Genomic DNA, 19961 nt, shown 5'->3' with positions numbered 1-19961 from the left:
TATATTTTTTCCCTTACAAGTGGAGTTACCCTTTAAGCATTTTTAAGATGCATCCAGTAGTGGGAAAAAAAAAAGAAAAAAAAAGAAGGGATAATCAAAATATACCAGAAAACCCTTGGAAAGTGACAGCTAAAGGAGACCAAGAAATAGAAGCCTGCAGTACACCACTATTGGTGAGGCTAATTAAAATTATAAGTGTGGGGGAAAAAAAAAAAAAAAATGAATACTCACCTACATGACAGCAGCATCCATCTCAGCTGCAGATGTTCCCCGCTGGCTCTACACTGAGAACTGAGTGATCAAAGACCTCTGATTGCTCAGTTCTTGGGTCTGTTCTGAGCAAAAAGCAGTGGCTGACAGTCACCACTGTCGGCTCAATCTGGGTCATAGGCTTGCAAAACTAAGTGCAGTCCTGTGACCCACAGGAGAATAATAGCCAAATAAAACAGGCCAATAGGTTTTAGTGAAACTGAAAACATGTCTGGGTGTCTGCACTGCAGATTTGAAAGGTACCATAACATTCCAGGAACCAGCAAGTGTTTAGGCACAAATACATGGGGAGTACCAAAGTGTACGCCTGTGGAAGGCCATGTTTAGTCACATGAGGATATATACTATAGGTGGCCTGTGCATCCCTGTGCAGGCATTTCCATTTATGTTAACTGGGATACAGGGGCTGCCGGACACAGCCACTGCTCTCAATTTGACATCTGTAATGGTACACGTCCCTGAACTCACATTGTCTGTATTCAGGGCCATGCAGCCACTGTGCCACAAATGAGACTGCCTGCATGGAGAGGCATGGAACACTGGAACACCTGTGTATGCCAGCCCTTCACAGACATACCCTTTAGTACCTATGCCCCATGTAAACAATTCCTTAGTAAGAATTTAGCCGCAATTTTGTAAGTTATGTTGTGTTTATGCGTGCTCAATGATTTTAGTGTATTTTTACCAAAAATATAATTTTGACAAACATTTCAGCAAATATTACAAGACCTAAAATATCAGTAGCACCTTCTTTTATTCTACTGGTACTATACTTTCAAATAATATATGGTTTGAAAGGTTTTTTTTTTACAAACTCTGAAAGCTGCAAGTGAAAAATGATAATCTCCAGATTGTTAGAGTAAATTGCATATTTACAGTTTTGCGTACCTTCAATTCTCACCATTTCACAAAAAACGCAATGTAAAACTTACAAAACAATTGTTATTTATTAGCTCTATGCAGGAAGATAATTTCTAATTTTCCTTTATTGCTTTCCCATAGAAATAAAGCAGATTAGACTTTATTCCTTTACAGGCCTAGAACCTCTAATCCTGGCTTTATATGTGTCCACCTTCCTATTCAAGTAGAATTATAGGCAAATTTTTTTTTTGGATACATCTGTAAGGTTTATTTTCACCATTTTTGAGAATTCAGGATATTTACCACCACTTACTGTCCCATAGCCAAAACAGGAAGTGTGAGGAAATCCCTGCAAATTAAGAGAATATCTTGGGTGCCCCCAGAACTAGTGCCCCATTGGAAGATTTCCCCTCTATTATTTTTCTTGGGACAACCCAAAATTTTGGTTTGCCTTTACATTCACGTTCAATGATATGATGGTAAGTAGGACAAACAAGAGAGGGTGAATCTCACTAACGGGAACAGACAGCAATAAAAAACCGACAAGTGTTCTAATCCCTCTCCACTCTATCCAAAACTAAAAAACAAAAAAAAAAAAAAACAGGTTTTGCCTTTAGTTATACCTTAAAGTGGAGTTCCACTCAAAAGCGGAAGCTCCCCTTATTTGCCTCCCTCCCCACCACATTTGGCACCTTTTGGGGGGGAGCGAATACCTGTTTTTGACGGATACCTGCTCCCACTTCCGACTCAGTTCGCCGCTGACCAGTGAGCCGGAAATTCGGCCACTCTTTCCCTACAGGCACTTTCACAGGTCCCAGAACACTGCCGGACCAATTACGAGGCGCAGCGCGACTCGTGCATGCGCAATGGGCACCAGGCTATGAAGCTGCAAGCTGTCACAGCCTGGTGCACACAGTAGAGGTACTGGCACCGTGGAGGAGAGAAGGGGAGAAGGAATGGTGCGGATGAGTACATTGCTGGACCCTGGGACAGGTAAGTGTGTGTTTATTAAAAGTCAGCAGCTACAATTCTTGTAGCTGCTGACTTAATAAACACAAACACAGCTGGAGCTTCGCTTTAACTTTTTTCCTATTTAAAAGCATGATTTTCTTTGGTAGGAACAAAGGGGCCGTCAAGTTTTTAGTTTTTTTTTTACTTTTAAGGAGAACCTGCCATACCAGCAATATAGTGTTACTTATTCTATAAATACCAGGAACTTACTTTACATTCAGAATAACTGAACCAATACAAGTACTCATATGATGAACATAAAAAAAGCATATTTGTTCTAGATTTCAAAGTATTAAAGCCACTGGTTAGGATGGATAGAAATGAAACTAGTATTTTATCAAGGAAAGGCCATAAAAGGCATCCTAAATTGACAAACAGTTTTTGTTCCATAGAGTTTTATTTAAAAAATTTTGCTCTGTCCCAACTGGGAATAATTTTCCTCATTCCTATGCCATTGACAGGGATTGAGAATAACAGGAAACAATGGAAATCTTATTAACCAATTGCTGCACAAGGAAATTCTGACATTTTTTACATGCATGAGAAAACCAAAATTATTTGCTAGAATGTTACTTAGAACCCCAAACATTATATATTGCTGAATATCAAACAAAAAAGCAAAGGCCATGGAGAATGAAATGGTTGTGGTTGCAATTATTTTGTCACACGATATTTGCGCAGTGGTTTATTGGCTAGCAAACAAACAACTGAAATATGAAGTGATGAAATGCCTATTGCTTCCAGGTTCATACAAGAAGTTTGGGGAATGGGGGGGATGGGAGAGTCCGAGAACAACGGCAGAAAGGAGGGGGATTGAATCACTTTTACAAAAAAAAAAAAAAAAAACCTCCTGGCAGAAAATTGGTGGTATACCCACTTAAACCCAAGGACATACAGGTACGTCCTTTTATGGAACATAGTTAATGGGGGACAAAGATAGCAACATTTCTTTCTTTAGAATATAACAAAGGTAGAACCTATTTGAGACTTATTTTGTTGGCTTTGTCTTTCTGGTGTAACGGATTTAAAAAAAAAGATGATCTATCCAACAGGCTCACTGGCAGTGATAATCTGACAGAAGTTCTAACCTATTCCCTCTCTATTCAAAACAAAAACATTTAGGCTAGATTTGAACTTAAAGTGGTTGTAAAGGCTGAAGGTTTTTTTACCTTCATGAAAAAAAGAAAAAACCTTCAGTATGCAGCTTTCCCCCAACCCCCCTAAACACATACCTCAGCCCGATCAATATCCAGCGATGTGCATTACAGCTGCTGCTGTCCTAGCTCTCTGCCTCCTCATTGACTCAGACACAGCAGCGGGAGCCATTGGTCAATCAGAACCAGTGAGGAGGAACTGGTGGGTGGGGCTGAGCCATGTTCTGTGTGTCTTTATGAAAACACAGAACCAGGGATGTTCAATTTATATCGCCCGATGCCCGCGACATGTAGTTCCGGGCGCTGGGCAGGTAGTTTTTTTTAACCTTTAGCCCTGCTGCGGGTAAGCAGCAGGGCTCATCTGTCAGGTGGAAGCATTTGAGCGGCTGCTTCCACACAGCCCACTATGGTGCCAGCCTCCACTCCCCCGTCCCCTATGTCTCGCGGGCTCCACTTTCCCATCTGTGGGCCCGGGACCAATTCAGTGGGTACCAGTGGGTATAGGGGAGGGAGGAAAGTTGGCACATCCACTCCCCTCCCCTTCTTGTCCTGACCCGGAAGTGCTGTGACGTCACTTATGGGTCCCCGTTGACAGATTTCCTGGCCATCGAGGCCAGGAAAGAATGCAATGCAGTGCGATGTGCACTGCATTACATCCAGCAGAGTACAGGGGAGACATCCTGGATGTCTAAATAAAGAGAACCTGTCACCAAAAAAAAAAAAAAATCAACACATAGATGACTTTTTGTCCATGTGATAAAAATTTTTTTTTTAAAAAATTAAAGTTACACGAAAGCTCATAACCCCCCCCCCCCACATATATGTATGCACATACAAAAATGACACACTAGGGCGCCTACACATGAAAGCGACAATTGCGATACACGTTACATATCGCTGAACATGCCAGAATGAGAGCAATAATTCTAGCACCAGACCTCCTCTGTAATGCTAAAAGGATGACCTATTAGGGGCTTTAAAAGCTTCACCTATAGAAAATATAGGGTACTAAAGTTTGTTGCCATTTCATGAGCACACGCAAATTTTGACATGTTGGATATCTATTTACTTGATGTAACCTCACCTTTACAAAAAAATTGGATAATTTATTGCTTTTTTGTGCCATAAAATTAACTTAAGTGAATTTTTAACTGAAATTTTGCAGTAATATCGTGCGACATAAAAAACTGGAACTACCACTATTTTATTCTCTAGGTTCACTGATTTCAGAACATAAATAATGTTTGGGGGTTATGAGTAATCTTCAGGCCTTACAAGATTTTTTAAACATGCAGAAACAGCTCTGGCAGCGAAAGGAATAAAGGATAAGCCCGACACTCCCTTTTCCTTATGAGCACCCAATCGGTGCTCATTATACTGCAAGGTTTCTAGACACCGGGTGCGGTGCTGGAGACAGGCAGGGAGGTAAGGAGAGGATAAACAGCGCAATGCTAAAAATATTAAACATTTAAGTTGCCATAAAGCCCCTTTTGTTTTTGAAAGCCCCAGACATTCTAAAAAGCATCTCAGATTTAAATAAGGTTTTGGTTAAAATGTATTTATTTTTAATCAAGACAAGTAGATTGTCATGAGATACAAGTAGATTCGGAAACCGATATAGTCCCTGGACAAGTAGTTTTTTTAAAAAAAAAAAATTTCCACACCCCTGAGAGCGCAGCTTGGCAGCAAGCAGGTACAAGTGCCCAAAGCAAGTGGCTTGCTATGGGGGCACTCGGCAGGGGGGGGGAGGCCCAGAAGTGCCAGCAGGGGACCAAAGAGGAGAAGGATCTGGGCTGCTCTGTGCAAAACCAGTGCACAGAGCAGGTAAGGATAACATGTTTGTGATTCAAAAAACAGAAAAAAAAATTGGAGCATTTAGTATTACTTTAAAGAGTGAAATATGATACTACACAATAGAACAATATTAAAGACAACAAATTATAAATCATTTTCTAACCATCACAGATTCGGTCCAGACGTTGTCTCTTCACTTTGTGTTTGTCCATGGTTCTGATCTTAGAAACCTACTAGAAACAGATGAAGAATCATTAATTTCACTATCAAGTACAAGAAGTTAATTACAAACAAGAAAAACAAACAAATTTAAGCTATGGCAAATACCAGAATCCAGTGGAAATTTCCTGTACTGAATTTCTTAAAGCAGTCCAAAAAAAAAAAAAAAAAGTCCCCCTGCAAGTTAATGTCATAATGTGTTCGTATGCATTGCATACTAGCACATTATGAAAGACTTACCTGTGAAATGGATCCCTTCAGCAGCACACTGTCACCACTGACAGGGCTTCCATCTTTACATGGTCTTCATTCTGAGTTCGGGGGCTCCGGCCGCTTTAATGGCTGAGCCACGATGTCATTCCCACGCACGAGCATCCTATCCATTCAGAGTGTAGTCCAATCGACATGCACCAGTGACATCACCAGCTGCTACTGATGTGAATATCTCCTAAATGGTGCATGTTTAGGAGATATTCACTATACCTACAGGTAAGCTTACTTGTAGGTACAACTGAAAAAGCAGATATTGCTACAGCTTTTAAAAGAGCCACCTAGATTGAACTGAATTATAAATTTAACTGACCACCCACGGTTAACAAATAAGGTCAATGATAGATGCTAAAAGAAATGTATTCAATTGAAATGAATGATATAAGCCACAAATATTAAAGATGACTTACTGCAGGAAACCGCATTAACAAGTATTCAGAAATCCAGCAGGCAGCTGCTGAACTACAGATATTCATATCCCCAAAGCTATTTCTACCCCAAGGGATTGGAATTTTGCACACCTGGCTTAATTGATGGGTATGCTCAGAATAACAATCATGTCGTCCAGCAGCTTGCAATGCCCTTTGGGACCTTTATCCACAAAACTGTCTGTTGCTTTCATTCACAAATAAATAACATACCCTCACCGGCCAGTTTATTAGGCACACCTGTTCAATTGCTTGGTAACACAAATTGCTAATCAGTCAATTACACGGCAGCAATTCAATGCATTTAGGAATCTAAACATGGTGAAGACGACATGCTAAAGTTCATACCGAGCATCAGAATAGAGAAGAAAGATTTAAGTGACTTTGAACGTGACATGGTTATTGGTGCCAGACGGGCTGGTCTGAGTAGTTCAAAAACTGCTGATCTACTGGGATTTTCACACACAAACATCTCTAAGGTTTACAGAGAATGGTCCGAAAAAGAGAAAATATTCAGTGAGCGGCAGTTGTGTGGCCGAAAATGCCTTGTTGATGTTAGAGAAACATGGATAGACCGGTTGCTGTGACAGTCAGATGGGTCAGAATTTGGCATAAACATGACAGCATGGATCCATCCTGCGTTGTATCAACGGTTCAGGCTGGTGGTGGTAGTGTAATGGTGTGGGGGATATTTTCTTGGCAGTAGCATGGTGTACCTAATATAGTGGCTGGTGAGTGTATATTCTTTACTGATAAGACATTTTTAATATTGTTTAATATGGACAGTTCCTATCATTTAAAGCTGGCCACACACTGACCAGGTTAGGAGTCTCAACTTTTGGCAACACCTTTAGGACTCATTTAGACTAGCAGTTGGAGGGCAGCAAAATTGTGCTGTTGAGCCACGTTTTTGCCGCCCACCAACTGCCATTTCTTAAGCTGTAATAGGCAGCAGACAGAGATGTTTTCACTCTACAGCCGCAATGCTTTGCAAGCGGCAGTGTTGACCCAATGCTACACATGCAAGTCAATGGGGAAGCGCCACAAACAGTTGCAGTGTGATTGTCAGCTGAAATGGGGTTAAAAAAAGGTGGTGAGGAGGTGTTGCATTGTTTCCTCACCACCTGTCAGTAGCCTCTGGAGCACGATCCTAACGCAGATCAGGCTACAGAGGCAAAGGAGATTTCGTTGCACATCTAAATCTACCCTTACAGATTTGGCCATGTATGAATGCTTCTGCACAGGGAAAATTCCACACAGAAGGATATTAGATATTTCTAATCAACTTCTGAATACTATGAAAAAATAAAAAAAAGATGCATGAGGGCCACACACAGGCACATGTATGGTTATTCGTAAATGGATTTTTTTTTTACTTGCCTAGTCAATATCCGAGAGAAAAAAGATCAAACAAAACAGCAAATTAATTACAGCAAACACAAAGATTAGTGAACATATGTACATACATTGCATTTACAGTACTCACTAGCAAAATCAATGGTGCTGCAATGAACCATGTTTGCACATTACTGTGAGCTGCGGTAAAGTCCATTACTGCGTGTTAGTGTTAATGCATATTAGGATGTATGCACAACAGACTGCACGGATCCAAATCCAGCCAAATTACAAGAATATGTTTCCCTCGGATTAATCTAGGAAAATCAGCTTTCTAGAGGTAGAAAAATTCATAATTCTGCTTAACAATTATTTTTCTTTTGTAAGGGATGAATGATAAGGTATGATAGGCAAAGTATTTTCTACAGTTTCATTGAACTAAAAAGAATGATGCACTGGAGCATTAAAGCAAGTACAACAATAGATCTTGTCAGTGTAATTTGCCGGATATCGTTATTATAGTTAAATGTTTTTGTTGTGGAAGAACACAGAGAGAATTAGAAGTCTGAAAAACATTGGCTTATTGTAATCTTATACTCACAGACAATAGTGGGCACATCTGTCATGTCCTAATTAACTTAAAGGGACATTTTACTGAAAGCGAACATTTTATTTTTTAGTAAATACTTACCTAAATAGGTATCCATGGCAGCAAGTCCCCTTACAAGTCGCCTGTCCCACCAGGGCCAGTCAGGGCTCTCTGGTGGGCGTTAATGAGCTGAAAGCTGTAAGTCACTGAACACCCCCCACTTTAAGAATAAGGAGTTTAATTCTTTCCTGGAGAAACTCCCTAAGGAAACAGATAAGAAAACTACCTTTTCTTGGAATAAATATCAATGTTCTTTGTTTACATCGAACACCGCACAACACTCTAGTCCAGCACACTATTGCTAAATGGACTACACCAAAATGACCAATCTTAACCCATTCTGAGACCAATGACCACCAAAGGGCCAAACTATATGCAATTCTTCATTTACAATTACCTTATTTGCATTTCTGATTTTTGTACAAACAGTAATATAGAGGTTACTATTACTACTTCTCATTCTGTAATTCCAGGTGCCTGTTTGTCATGCTGACCATCTTGTTTCAATACTTTGTATTAATTACCTGGAACACATACACAAATAAGGACATCAGACCAGGGGCGTAGATAAGGGGGAGTTAGGGGGGTCCAAAAAAGTAGCGTTTTGCTCCCATCCATAACTGTCCAAACTGGAGCAAGTGCCAGTACAAACGTCCCTGCTTCTGGTTAAAACACACTGCACATGTGCAGCCTCCGAGACAGATGATTCTGAACTCGGACACCTGTGATGTCTGAGTAGCATGGCGCGGGTGGCCTATTCAAAGTCTCCCCTTGCCTGTTGTGAATCATTAACCAATGCGCTGCTGCTGCTGCTGCTGCTGCTATGTAGCCTGCCATGGTGGAGGAGCTGCTGCTGTCTCAGTGCTGCTTCTGAGACTGGGAGACATGCGGGGAAGATCGTGCTGCACAGGTACATCCTATTTTTTGGTAGGCACAGCTCTGTTTTTGGTGGATGGGGGCTTTTACATTAAAGAGTGGGGACAGTGAAAGAATAGCATTTGCACAATCATTTTCTTATATACACTGTAAGCCTTACGATAAGAAATTCTGTGCAAATTCTTATGGAACCTTTTAGACCTGTGCATTGTGGTTATGCACTGGAACATCTTTAGCATGTTTTGAGGGAGAGTAGCAGTGCAATTTATTTTAAATGGTACCCCAACGCACTAAAGCACAGTACTGTGTTGTGGTGTGTTGTATTAAAACCTAAGTTCAGCTTTTGGTCAGTTTAAATTAGTTTGTTTGGAGCAAGCTGGTCCAAATGAGCTATACCCTTCACTTCTATTAAAGTCTATGGGCACAAGTCGGATAGATGTCACCTTGAAGTAGTACATGAACCTTTTCTAAAGTCAGAGCGACTTCAGTAGTGCTAATTAAGACAGCTCTCATTGACTAACATGGGATTTCCCATGTCATGCAACTTGGGGTCTCACAAGTAGGATCCCAAGTTGCAGCAGTGTAAACTGAGCCTTAGAGCTGCCCAACCATCCACAGGAAGCTATTTTATAAATGAATACAAGGCTTTCTCGGACTGGCTGAGGTGGAGAACAGGATGTCATTGGCCTGCCTCTCCACCATTATCAGTGGATCGTGGGTGTAAAGTCAGGCTGCTTCAGACACTTACTCCAGCTTTCCTGCCTGTACCTCTGTATGGGCTGTTAGAAAGCTAGAGGAAATGTCAATGAAATACGACGGTGCTCAGAAAAGTAGAAGCCAGCTGCTGCTGTGTAGTTTATCTATTCACAGATTGCTTAGAATGAATGATGCCACTGAGCCCCAGTTTGAAATGACAACGGGTGCAGGGGAGAACGACCCCTACCCGCTGTCAAGGGGATGGGGGAATTGGGGGTCAGGTACTGGAGCATATTACACATTACTTTCTAAATATGGCCTTAGGCTTTAATTATAGCTAAAAATGGCAATAACCAAAATGAAGACTGCATGCCAACATTATGGTCTTTTGTGAAAGCAAAATGCTAGGCAAACTAATATACAGTTGTAACATTTATGTTTACTGCTTTATCTGCCAAAAGATTTGCAAATTCTGTACTGACATTCTTCTGATTTCCACTCTGCACTGGCAGATAGGTGATACATAAAACTCCTGATTAACCATTTGTCTACCGGGCACTTTCACCCCCTTCCTGCCCAGGCCAATTTTCAATGCTGTCACACTTTGAATGACAAATTGCGCGGTCATGCAACATTGTACCCATATGACATTTTTATGATTTTTTTTAGACAGAGCTTTCTTTTGGTGGTATTTAATCACCTATGGGCTTTTTATTTTTTGCTAAACAAACAAAAAACAACTGAAAATTTTGAAAAAAAAACTTAGTTTCTGTTATAAGAGTTTATAAATGAGTAATTTTTCTCCTTCACTGATGTGTGCTAATGAGTCTGCAGTGATGGGCACTGATAAGCAGCATTGGTGAGGAGGCACTGACAGGCATCACCGGTGGGCATTGGCAGACATCACTGATGGGCACTGAAAGACAGTACTCATATATGGCACTGACTGGCAGCACTGACTGGCACTGTTAGGCAGCACTGACTGGCACTGATGGCACTGAAAGGCAGCTCAGATGGGCACTGATATGTGGCACTGATGTGCAATGCTAGGCACGGATATGTGGCATTGCTGTGAACTGATGGGCACTGACAGGTGGCAATTGATGGGCACTGACAGGTGGCACTGATGGGGCCACACTGATCATCGGGGCACAGACCATCAGTGCCCCGATGATCAGTGTAGATGTCCCCTCTGAGGAATGCCAATTACCAGCTCTCCTCACGAGCTGTCAGCCGTCACCTCCCAGAACCAGCGAACCACCACCTGTCCACCATTTCCTTACTTGGCGGGCGGGAGGCGGTTAAGCAACTCAGCTTCCTATGATACATCTCCACATCCAGCTTCCTCGGCACTATCAACACCATCCAGGAACTAATGCAGGCCATAGACTGTTTTAGACGTCCGAAAAACTAAACATTGTTTGTTCTGTAAACCAATGATTTTGAAAATCGGCCATTTTTCACAAATTTTCCAGCATGAGCGATAAACGAATTGAGGAGGAACTGCGAAAATCAGCTGATGCCATTGCCCTACTAACAGTGCGAAAATCGGACGATTATTCTTTCGGACGAAAAATCGGCCGATAAACAAACAGTCCATGGCCTGCATAAGCTGACCCAGGAAGCAGAAATACTAAACTAGGAAGCATCAGAGTGATTACAAAAAATTAGAATTCTTTTGGCACGCAACAGTAAATGTGCACATAAACTGCATTTAGCCATTTGCCTGGAGCTCCACTTTAAAGTGGAAGTTTAGTCAGAAAATGAAGTCCTGCTAGATCACTTTGTGCTGGCCCCTTGTGCAGTTATAGCTATGTAAAACATTAAAAATAAGTGCCTCTGCTGTTTAAAGTCCAGTAATGCGCTGTCCAACCCTGCTCTGCACAAGCTCAGTTGCTCTCAATTGTAAGCACTTTTAGGCACTGCAGAAGCTGATCTGCTGGCGGTCTTAAAGCAGAATTAAACCCTCCTATCCTTTAGGGCTCATTCACTCCATGGTGCAGAGATGTCAGTTTTTATGCACGAGGACCTACAGCCAAGGAAGCTGCTTCTGTTAGATCTGCAACTGCCATGGTGCTGCACATGTGATCAGTTATGACTCCAGCCATTTGCTGGTTTAACAGTGTGGTAGAGGACACAAACAAAGGTGACAGTAATCCCAGAATTCCAGGAATGTAACTTTTTTTTAAAACAGTTAAATCAATGGATTTAGTTCTGCTTTGATTTACTGCTGTTCAGGGGCTGTGGGCTTCAGCAAAATGGCAGCCTCCAGCAAGAAAAAAAAAAACAAGAAATGCTGGAGGCAATTTACAGCACACACTAATTTTGGTAGCATAATTATGAATGTGAAATGAAATGAATGTTCCTTGCTAAAGAACATTATTTTTTATCAAGTTGTTATGGGTTAAGTTCCTCTTTAAGAGGTTCCAAATGCTGGGAGGCAGAGGAGGGCATTCTGATCACGTGACCACTGTGATTGGCAGACACATGATTGGACAGCTTCTGATTGCAAGTATGCATCGCAAGCTTTCCGGTACCAGCCGGTTATTGTGCTGGGAATGCGCAAGGAGCATGCTTTTAGCACAGTAATGTGTTTAAATAGGGACGCATATATGCGGCCACTTGGTGTTAAAGACTACCCGCTGAGAGTCTGCATATATGTGTACCTCAGGCGGGAAGTGGTTAACAAAAAAAAAAAGCAAAGAGCAGTAGCCCATACTGAGCAAGGAGAAATAACACCTGACCCCCAGCCACTTTGTAATAAAGTATAACTAAAAGCAAAAGTTTTTTTTAGTTTTGGACAGAGTGGAGATGGATTAGAACACCTATTAGGTTTGTAATACTGTCTGTGCCCCCATGAGGGAGATTCACCCTTTCCATTTGTCCTGTTTACCATGATCACTAAAAGTAAAAATAAAAGAAAATCCAAGATGTTAGGTTGTCCCAGGAAATAAAGTAATACAGGGGAAATCTTTCATTGGGGACACTAGTCCTGGTCCCCAAGGGATTTCCTCTCACCCTGTTTTGGCCATGGGACAGAAAGCAAGGGTAAATCTCCCTACTGGGACAAAGATGGCAAAATATATATTAAAAAAGTTAGCAGTTATAACCTTCCTTTTCTGCAAAATGGAAAAAAAAAAAAAAAAAAAAAAAAAAAAAAAAAGAAGCATTATATGCAGTAAGGTAAAAACCTGCTGCATGCAGCTCCCCCGCAGCCCCCAATAAATACCTAAATGAGCCCAATCTGCACGAGAGGCGAGGCTGTCTCGACTCATTTGCGCCTCACTGGCTCAGATAGAGTAGCAGGAGCCCTTGCTTCTCGCTACCAATCAGAGACAGTGTTGAGGGAGCAGGGGGTGGGACAAAGCCCAGCTCTGTGTGTTTTATGGACAGAGCACAGCTTGGTAGAGAGCACACAACTGCCTCAATAGCAAACGGCTTGCTATGCGGGTACACGGGTTGAGCCGGGAGCACCAGTGAGGAGCACGAAAAGAGGAGGATCAGGGCTGCTCTGTGCAAAACCATTGCACAGAGCAGGTAAGTATGACATGTTTGTTATTTTAATAAAATAAACTCTTACAATCACTTTTAGTTCTACTTTAAGCACTGATTATATGTAAACAACTACTATAACTGTTATTTCTATCTAAAGTGTGGTCTGTAAAACACAGATGGTCACCAAACAAATTCTGTCAGTTCAGAGACTGCCAGCTTGATACAAATTTTATATACAGTCAAGGCTCACTTTAAAAGGTAAACCTTGCTAGTACCAGGTTGGACCCCCTTTTGCCTTCAGTACTGCTTTAATTCTTCATGGCATAGATTTAACAAGGTGTTGGAAGCATTCCTCAGAGATTTTGGTCCATATTGACATGACACCATCACGCAGTTGCTGCAGATTTGTCGGCTGCACATTCATGATGCAAATCTCCCATTCCACCACATCCCAAAGGTGCCCTATTGGATTAAGATCTGGTGACTATGGAGGCCACTGGAATACAGTGAACTCATTGTCATGTTCAAGAAACCAGTTTGAGATGATTTGAGCTTTGTGACATGGTGCATTATCCTGCTGGAAGTAGCCATCAGAAGATGGGCACACTGTAGTCATAAAGGGATGGACTTGGTCAGCAACAGTACTCAGGTAGGACGTGGCATTTAAACAATGCTCAATTAATACTAAGGGGCCCAAAGTGTGCCAAGAAAATATTCCCCACACCATTACACCACCCTGAACCATTGATACAAGGCAGGATGGATCCATGCTTTCATGTTTACACCACATTCTGACCCTACCATCTGAATGTTGCAGCTGAAATAGAGACGTATCACACAGGCAGCGTTTTTCCAGTCTTCTGTTGTCCAATTCTGGTGAGCCTGTGCAAGTTGTAGCCTCAGTTTCCCGCTCTTAGCTGACAGGAGTGGCACCCGGAGTGGTCTGCTGCTGCTGTAGCCCATCTGCTTCAAGGTTCGACGTGTTGTGCGTTCAGAGAAGGTATTCTGCATATCTTGGTTGTAACGAGAGATTATTTGAGTTACTGTTGCCTATCATCTTGAACCAGTCTGTCCATGCTTCTCTGACATCAACAAGGCATTTTTGTCCACACAACTACCGCTCACACAATATTTTCTATTTTTCCGACCATTCTCTGTAAACCCTAGAGATGGTTGTGCGTGAAAATCCCAGTACATCAACAGTTTTTTTAAATACTCAGACCAGCCCATCTGGCACCAACAACCATGCCAAGGTAAAGGTCAGTTAAATCCCCTTTCTTCCCCATTCCGATGCTTGGTTTGAACTTCAGCAAGTCATCTTCACATCTAGATGCACTGAGTTGTTGCCATGTAATTGGCTGATTAGCAATTTGTGTTACCAAGCAATTAAACAGGTGCACTTGATAAAGAGGCCGGTGAATATATAAATACCAAATCAAATAAAAAAGGGGATAATCACGTGCACTGTTGCCCAAACATAAAACATGATGTTCTGAAGTACTCTGAACTGACAAGTCTGCATGACAACAACAATGTTTCAGGCAGCATAGTAGCAATAGGAACTTTAATTGCTCATATTTATAGTTCAACTACAGCACCCTCATCCCCCCGTGCAAATAGGTCCCACATGCATATGTAAACGACAACCGCACCACATGTGATGCATCGCCACAAATGTGAGAGAGAGAGCAATAATTCTAATGCCAGACCTCCCGTTTAGCTCGAAACTCGTAACCTGTAAAAGCTTTTTAAATGTTGTCTATGGATGATATTTTATTGTACCATAGTTTGTTGCCATTCCACGGGTTTGTGTAAATTTAAAGTGCAACACGTTTGGTATATATTTACTCAGGGTAACATCATCTTTAATATTTTCCCAAAAATTTGTATAATATGGTGTCTGTGTGCACTAAAACTTATTAAAATGTAGTTTTTCCTGATAAAATTTATTAAAGTGTATTTTTTCCTGATAATTTGCATTTAGAAAACGGTTGTGCAAATACTGTGTGGCATAAAAAAAAAAAAAAAAAAAAAAAAAAAAAAAATCGCAACCACCATTTTATTTTTCAGGGCCTTCACTTTCAGAAACTATATAACGTGGCGGGTTCTAAATAACATTCTAGCCGAAAAAAAAGAGATATTTTTACATGTGAGAAATGTCAAAATTGCCTCGGAAGGCAAACGGTTAAAGGGGAATGCCATACAGCTGGTGTCAGATTCTTATTGCAGCCTGCCTTCCTTCATGGAGGGAGTACAAATCTCCCCCAAAGAAGGAAAAAACTAATCTTCTGACAGCTTTTATCAAAACAGGCTGTATGATCTACCCACACCTTCTGTTCGGAGACAGAGGTAAAATTCTGGAATTGCTCTGTTAGGGTGGCAATGGTTTACAGAAACTGTCCCCAGTGAGGTCATACCAATAAAAACCCAACAAGTTCTACCCCACTCCACTCTGTTTAAAGGCTAAGTTCACCTTTTGTAAAAATAAAAAAAAGTAAGAATAAAATATTAAATGCATGTAAAAAAAATAAAAAAAAAGTACATTTACTATTTTCTACTCTGCAGTCTGTAAAGCATTGTACCCACAATCGTGTGCAATGCCAGGCTCCGGCAAACTCTCAGTCAGCTGTCTGCCCGCACCTCCAGTACAAGCAGACAGTTGTTGAAGTCCAGGAAGAATCAATGAACTATGAGAGTGCTCACCAGTGCCATCACAGTTCACTGAGAACTACAAGCTGTCTGCCATTCACAGAACTCCGGTTGTGTGGACAAAGCTCCGCACGGCCACACTGTATTTGAATTGACAGCGGGTGTGGGGAGAAAATCCCCCACCCAATGACACAATGGGGGATCATGTCAGGGTGCTGGCAGATGCTTTAGTAACATGAATACGAATGTAACATGTTACTAAGGTGAACGTTTGACATGCATCACTGTTCCATGTGCTTCTTGCTGCGAAGACCAGTTATAGGTTGGGGCAGTTGCCATTTGTTTGTACCATTGGTACTTGGTGAGGGGGGTGCATTGGACACCTATGCTGCCATTTTGCTATTTGCTGGGTGTCCAGTGCGTCCCTATGCCTTTAAAAGGATAAGTTCGCCTTTATACAAATGATGATAAATACACATTTTTTTTGCAGGTAAAAAAATTTGCATATTTTATATTTGTCTGCAGGAGCCTGTAAACCATTACACCAACAATCAGCAGATCACTGGTGCCATGCAGGTCTCCTGCAGATCTGTAAGTATATCTGCTTGTCTGTAAGAGATGTACTGACAGGAAGACTCCATAAACTACCATGTCACTCTATATGAGATCTTCAAGCCGTCAGCTGCTAAGGCTTTCGGGTCTTGTAATTTCTCATTCATAGAACACAGTGAAAAGGCTGGGCAGGCGCAGCCCCACTCAGCCACGTTGTTTTTTTAATTTGGCAATTAGCAAGGGGGAAGAAAACCCCCTGCTAGCTGTCAAAGCAGGGGCCGGTCTGATCATAACATCTTACACCCCAAATATGGGTGTAACATGTTTAGAAAAAGGTGAACTTATCCTTTAAGGAGGGGGGCTCCCTCCAGGCATACCTGCCCTCAATATATCCATTATTATTCATGTGCTCCTACTAGGGAGGATCTCAAAATTCATAGTTAGGACTAGAGATGCACCGATACTGGTGCCTATACTAAGTATTTGCATGAGTACTCGTGAAAATACTGCCGATACCTGAAACCGATACTTTGTGATGCGATTTGAGTCAATGGACGCAAATTGCACCACAAAGAATGGCATGCGATTTGAACAGGAATGCGATATGATTCCTGTCCAAATTGCATGCGTTTTCCCCACTGCTCCTGTGTGAACCCAGGCTTGTCATAGAGTTCAAACAGGAGAAGTACGGGAAGCCTGTCACAGATCCATGCTGTCACAGAACAGACATGGTGATCAGCACAGGAGGCTGCATCCTCCTCTCCATGTATTCTCCGGTGGACATCTGTTTGTGAAGGGGGCTGGAACACAAGCCTGCAGTCTCCTCTCTGAGTGTCATCCCTGCAAGGAGAGGTCTGTGCTCTCTCTCCTCTCAGTGCAGGGATGACAATATGGGCTAGATGGCATCTGATTAGTCAGTCACGGTACTAACCAATCAGAAGCCGTCTAGCCTGTACTGTCATCCCTGCAAGGAGACGAGAGAAAGCGCAGGGATTTCATATTCCCAGACCTCTCCTTGCAGGGATGACACTCAAAGTACACTGCAGGCTCGTGTTCCAGCCCCCCGCTACCCCCTTCACAAAAGAGTCCACCGGAGAATACATGGAGGAGAGGATGCAGCCTCTTGTGCTGATTTCTGTGTCTGTGCTGCAGGAAGGAGCTCCAGCGACAGGTGACAGCTCCAGCTAGGTGCCAACCTCCTCACTGGCTACAAGGGACACAATGTGGTGGCACAGCCAGGCCATGCCGGCCGGCCAAATCCAGTACCTGCACTCCAACAACTTGATGCTTCTACTGGGTGAGTGAGATAACCTCATCTCCTCCATACACCACCCCATCTTCTCTAGGGACAGGGGTCCCATCTTTAGACCATGCTGGCTGGCAGTCCTTGTGCCTAGGGTACCAGGATGGGGGGGGGGGGGGGGGTTGGAGGAGTCTGGGAAGTGTGTAAAATCCGAAGCCACAGGGAGGTTTCCCACACTGCTCCTGTGTGTACTCGGGCTTTGACAAGCCTGGGTGGTTCACACAGGAGTGTAGGGAAACCGCATGCAATTTGGACAGGAATTGTAAAGCATTCCTGTTCAGATCGCATTCCATTCTTTGCAGTGCAATTTGCATCCATACATTTCGTATAGACACAAATTGCACTGGAAAGTGTCAGTAATTGGTATCGGCAAGTATTTGACCAAAAGTATTGCCGATCAAAAAAGCGGTATTGGTGAATCCCTAGTTAGGACTGCAGATAACACAGGGGTGCCACGTTGTATACTTTGCAGCTTACGCATGTGTTTGCAAATGTGCGCATACTAAACATATTTTTTTTTTTATGTGAACTGTCAGGACAATTTGCTTTGTTGCAGGCTGGCCGGTAAGTCAAGCTTTGGATTTTTCTTTGTTGTGGCTGTTTGACATGTGTCACTGTTTGACATGTGTCGCCCTTCCATGTGCTCCTTGCTGCAAAGGCCAGTTACAGATTGGGGCACTTGTTTGTTTGTACTACAGGTAAACTTATCCTTTAAGGCCTCATTCCCACGATACCTGCAGAAAAACTGATGGGCAGATTTCACTTGCAGAGATCGCGCTCCAATTAGTTTTATAAACGTTGCAGATGAACAGAAAAATTCTGCACACGACACCAGTGTTGTGGTGTGAACAGGGCACATAGGAGAACAATTGATTTTGCTGTGCCGGTGCAGAAAAACGGCCGGTTCTGCACCATAGTGTGAAAGAGCCCTCAAACTAGAAAACAATGTTTGGCTGGAGTTCCACCTTAACATAAGCGCATCTAAGGCTGTGATTGGCTGCAGAATCCTTTGTGGGCGGACTGATGGGGTTTGAGGATGGCTGTAAAGTGCTAGAGAACACACTGGTGTGACATGAAAGGACATAGAATCCAATCAAAGCGTCTGGGGAAGAAAGGCTGCCTTGTAATTACACATAATGAACACACTTAGAGATCAGTGGTGTCCCACCTTCCAGGGTAGCACTGCTCCCCAGCCCTACAATATACATGTTTACTAACAAGCCTTTGTGTCTGTCATACCAGATCATGGATGGCACAGCTCTACCTTTATGAGCAGCACCCTCGGACTGTAGAAGGAAAGCTCTGATGACTCTTCATAGGAGACAGGAGCAGAAGGCTGCAAGTGTTCCCCTGAGCAGGATGAACACACCCCATCAGCCCCCGGGGTACGGCTGCCCTGCTGAGGACACTGCGTACTAGAGAGCTCTGCTGCCCGGCCACCACAGTGCAATGGGGGCAGTGCGGAGCTCACAAACAATGATATATGGATGCAGGGCTGGGGGCGGCAGATGTGCCCGGAGCCCAGCACTGCTCCTCCACCACTCCGGGATTGTCACTACAATGAGAAGAGACCACAAGCGCACAGCACCGACTGTACAAGAGGGCACTGTCCATTCTAGAGCCTTACAACGAAGGCGCGCCCTTATACCCGCCCCGCCGCCACCTCTCCGGTCCCTCCGCCCCCTGTCCCTCGCCTCCTCACCTTCTCCTCCCCACCGGACCCGTCGCGCTCTCAGCAGCTGCTCACACAGGAAACAGGAAGTGCCTGCTGGGAGTACCATGGAGCTTACTAATGCTACGAGCGGCTCTGAGCCGGTCTGTGAACGCACAGCGCCATCTACACCCCAGAATCGAGAAATACAGCACACCTACTACTAGCACCGCCAAGAGGCCAGAGATTGTATTGGACCCCAGTCATTTTTATACATGAAATAACTCCACAGTCATTTTTATACATGAAACAACTCCCCAGTCATTTTTATACATAAAATAACTCCCCAGTCATTTTTATACATGAAATAACTCCCCAGTCATTCTTAGATATGAAATAATAACTCCCCAGTCATTTTTATACATGAAACAACTCCCCAGTCATTTTTATACATAAAATAACTCCCCAGTCATTTTTATACATGAAATAACTCCCCAGTCATTCTTAGATATGAAATAATAACTCCCCAGTCATTTTTATACATGAAATAACTCCCCAGTCATTTTTATACATGAAATAACTCCCCAGTCATTTTTAGATATGAAATAATAACTCCCCAGTCATTTTTATATATGAAATAATAACTCCCCAGTCATTTTTATATATGAAATAATAACTCCCCAGTCATTTTTAGATATGAAATAATAACTCCCCAGTCATTTTTATATATATGAAATAATAACTGTCC

General features: G+C 42.6%; 1 protein-coding gene across 2 annotated transcripts in view; it reads right to left on the bottom strand.

The window, feature by feature from the left end:
• LOC149471197 (C-terminal-binding protein 2) overlaps window positions 1-19342 on the bottom strand; it is a 39482-nt gene extending 20140 nt beyond the window's left edge. The window contains exons 1-2 of one of the 2 annotated variants that reach the window (XM_089694052.1): window positions 19265-19342; window positions 5254-5320 (exon numbers count right to left, since the gene is read on the bottom strand). In XM_089694052.1, the coding sequence (XP_089550178.1) occupies window positions 5254-5302 (49 nt within the window). In that variant the 5' untranslated portion in view covers window positions 5303-5320; window positions 19265-19342. Of the gene's footprint in view, window positions 1-5253; window positions 5324-19264 lie in introns of both variants that reach the window. The other variant, XM_089694047.1, reaches the window with a different exon arrangement.
• Window positions 19343-19961: the final 619 nt, after the last annotated feature.

The sequence above is a fragment of the Staurois parvus genome, unplaced genomic scaffold, assembly GCF_062004578.1.
Source record: "Staurois parvus isolate SC_StPar_1 unplaced genomic scaffold, SC_StPar_1.0 ptg000025l, whole genome shotgun sequence".
Lineage (NCBI taxonomy): Eukaryota > Metazoa > Chordata > Amphibia > Anura > Ranidae > Staurois > Staurois parvus.
This window is presented reverse-complemented; position numbering and strand designations above follow the sequence as displayed.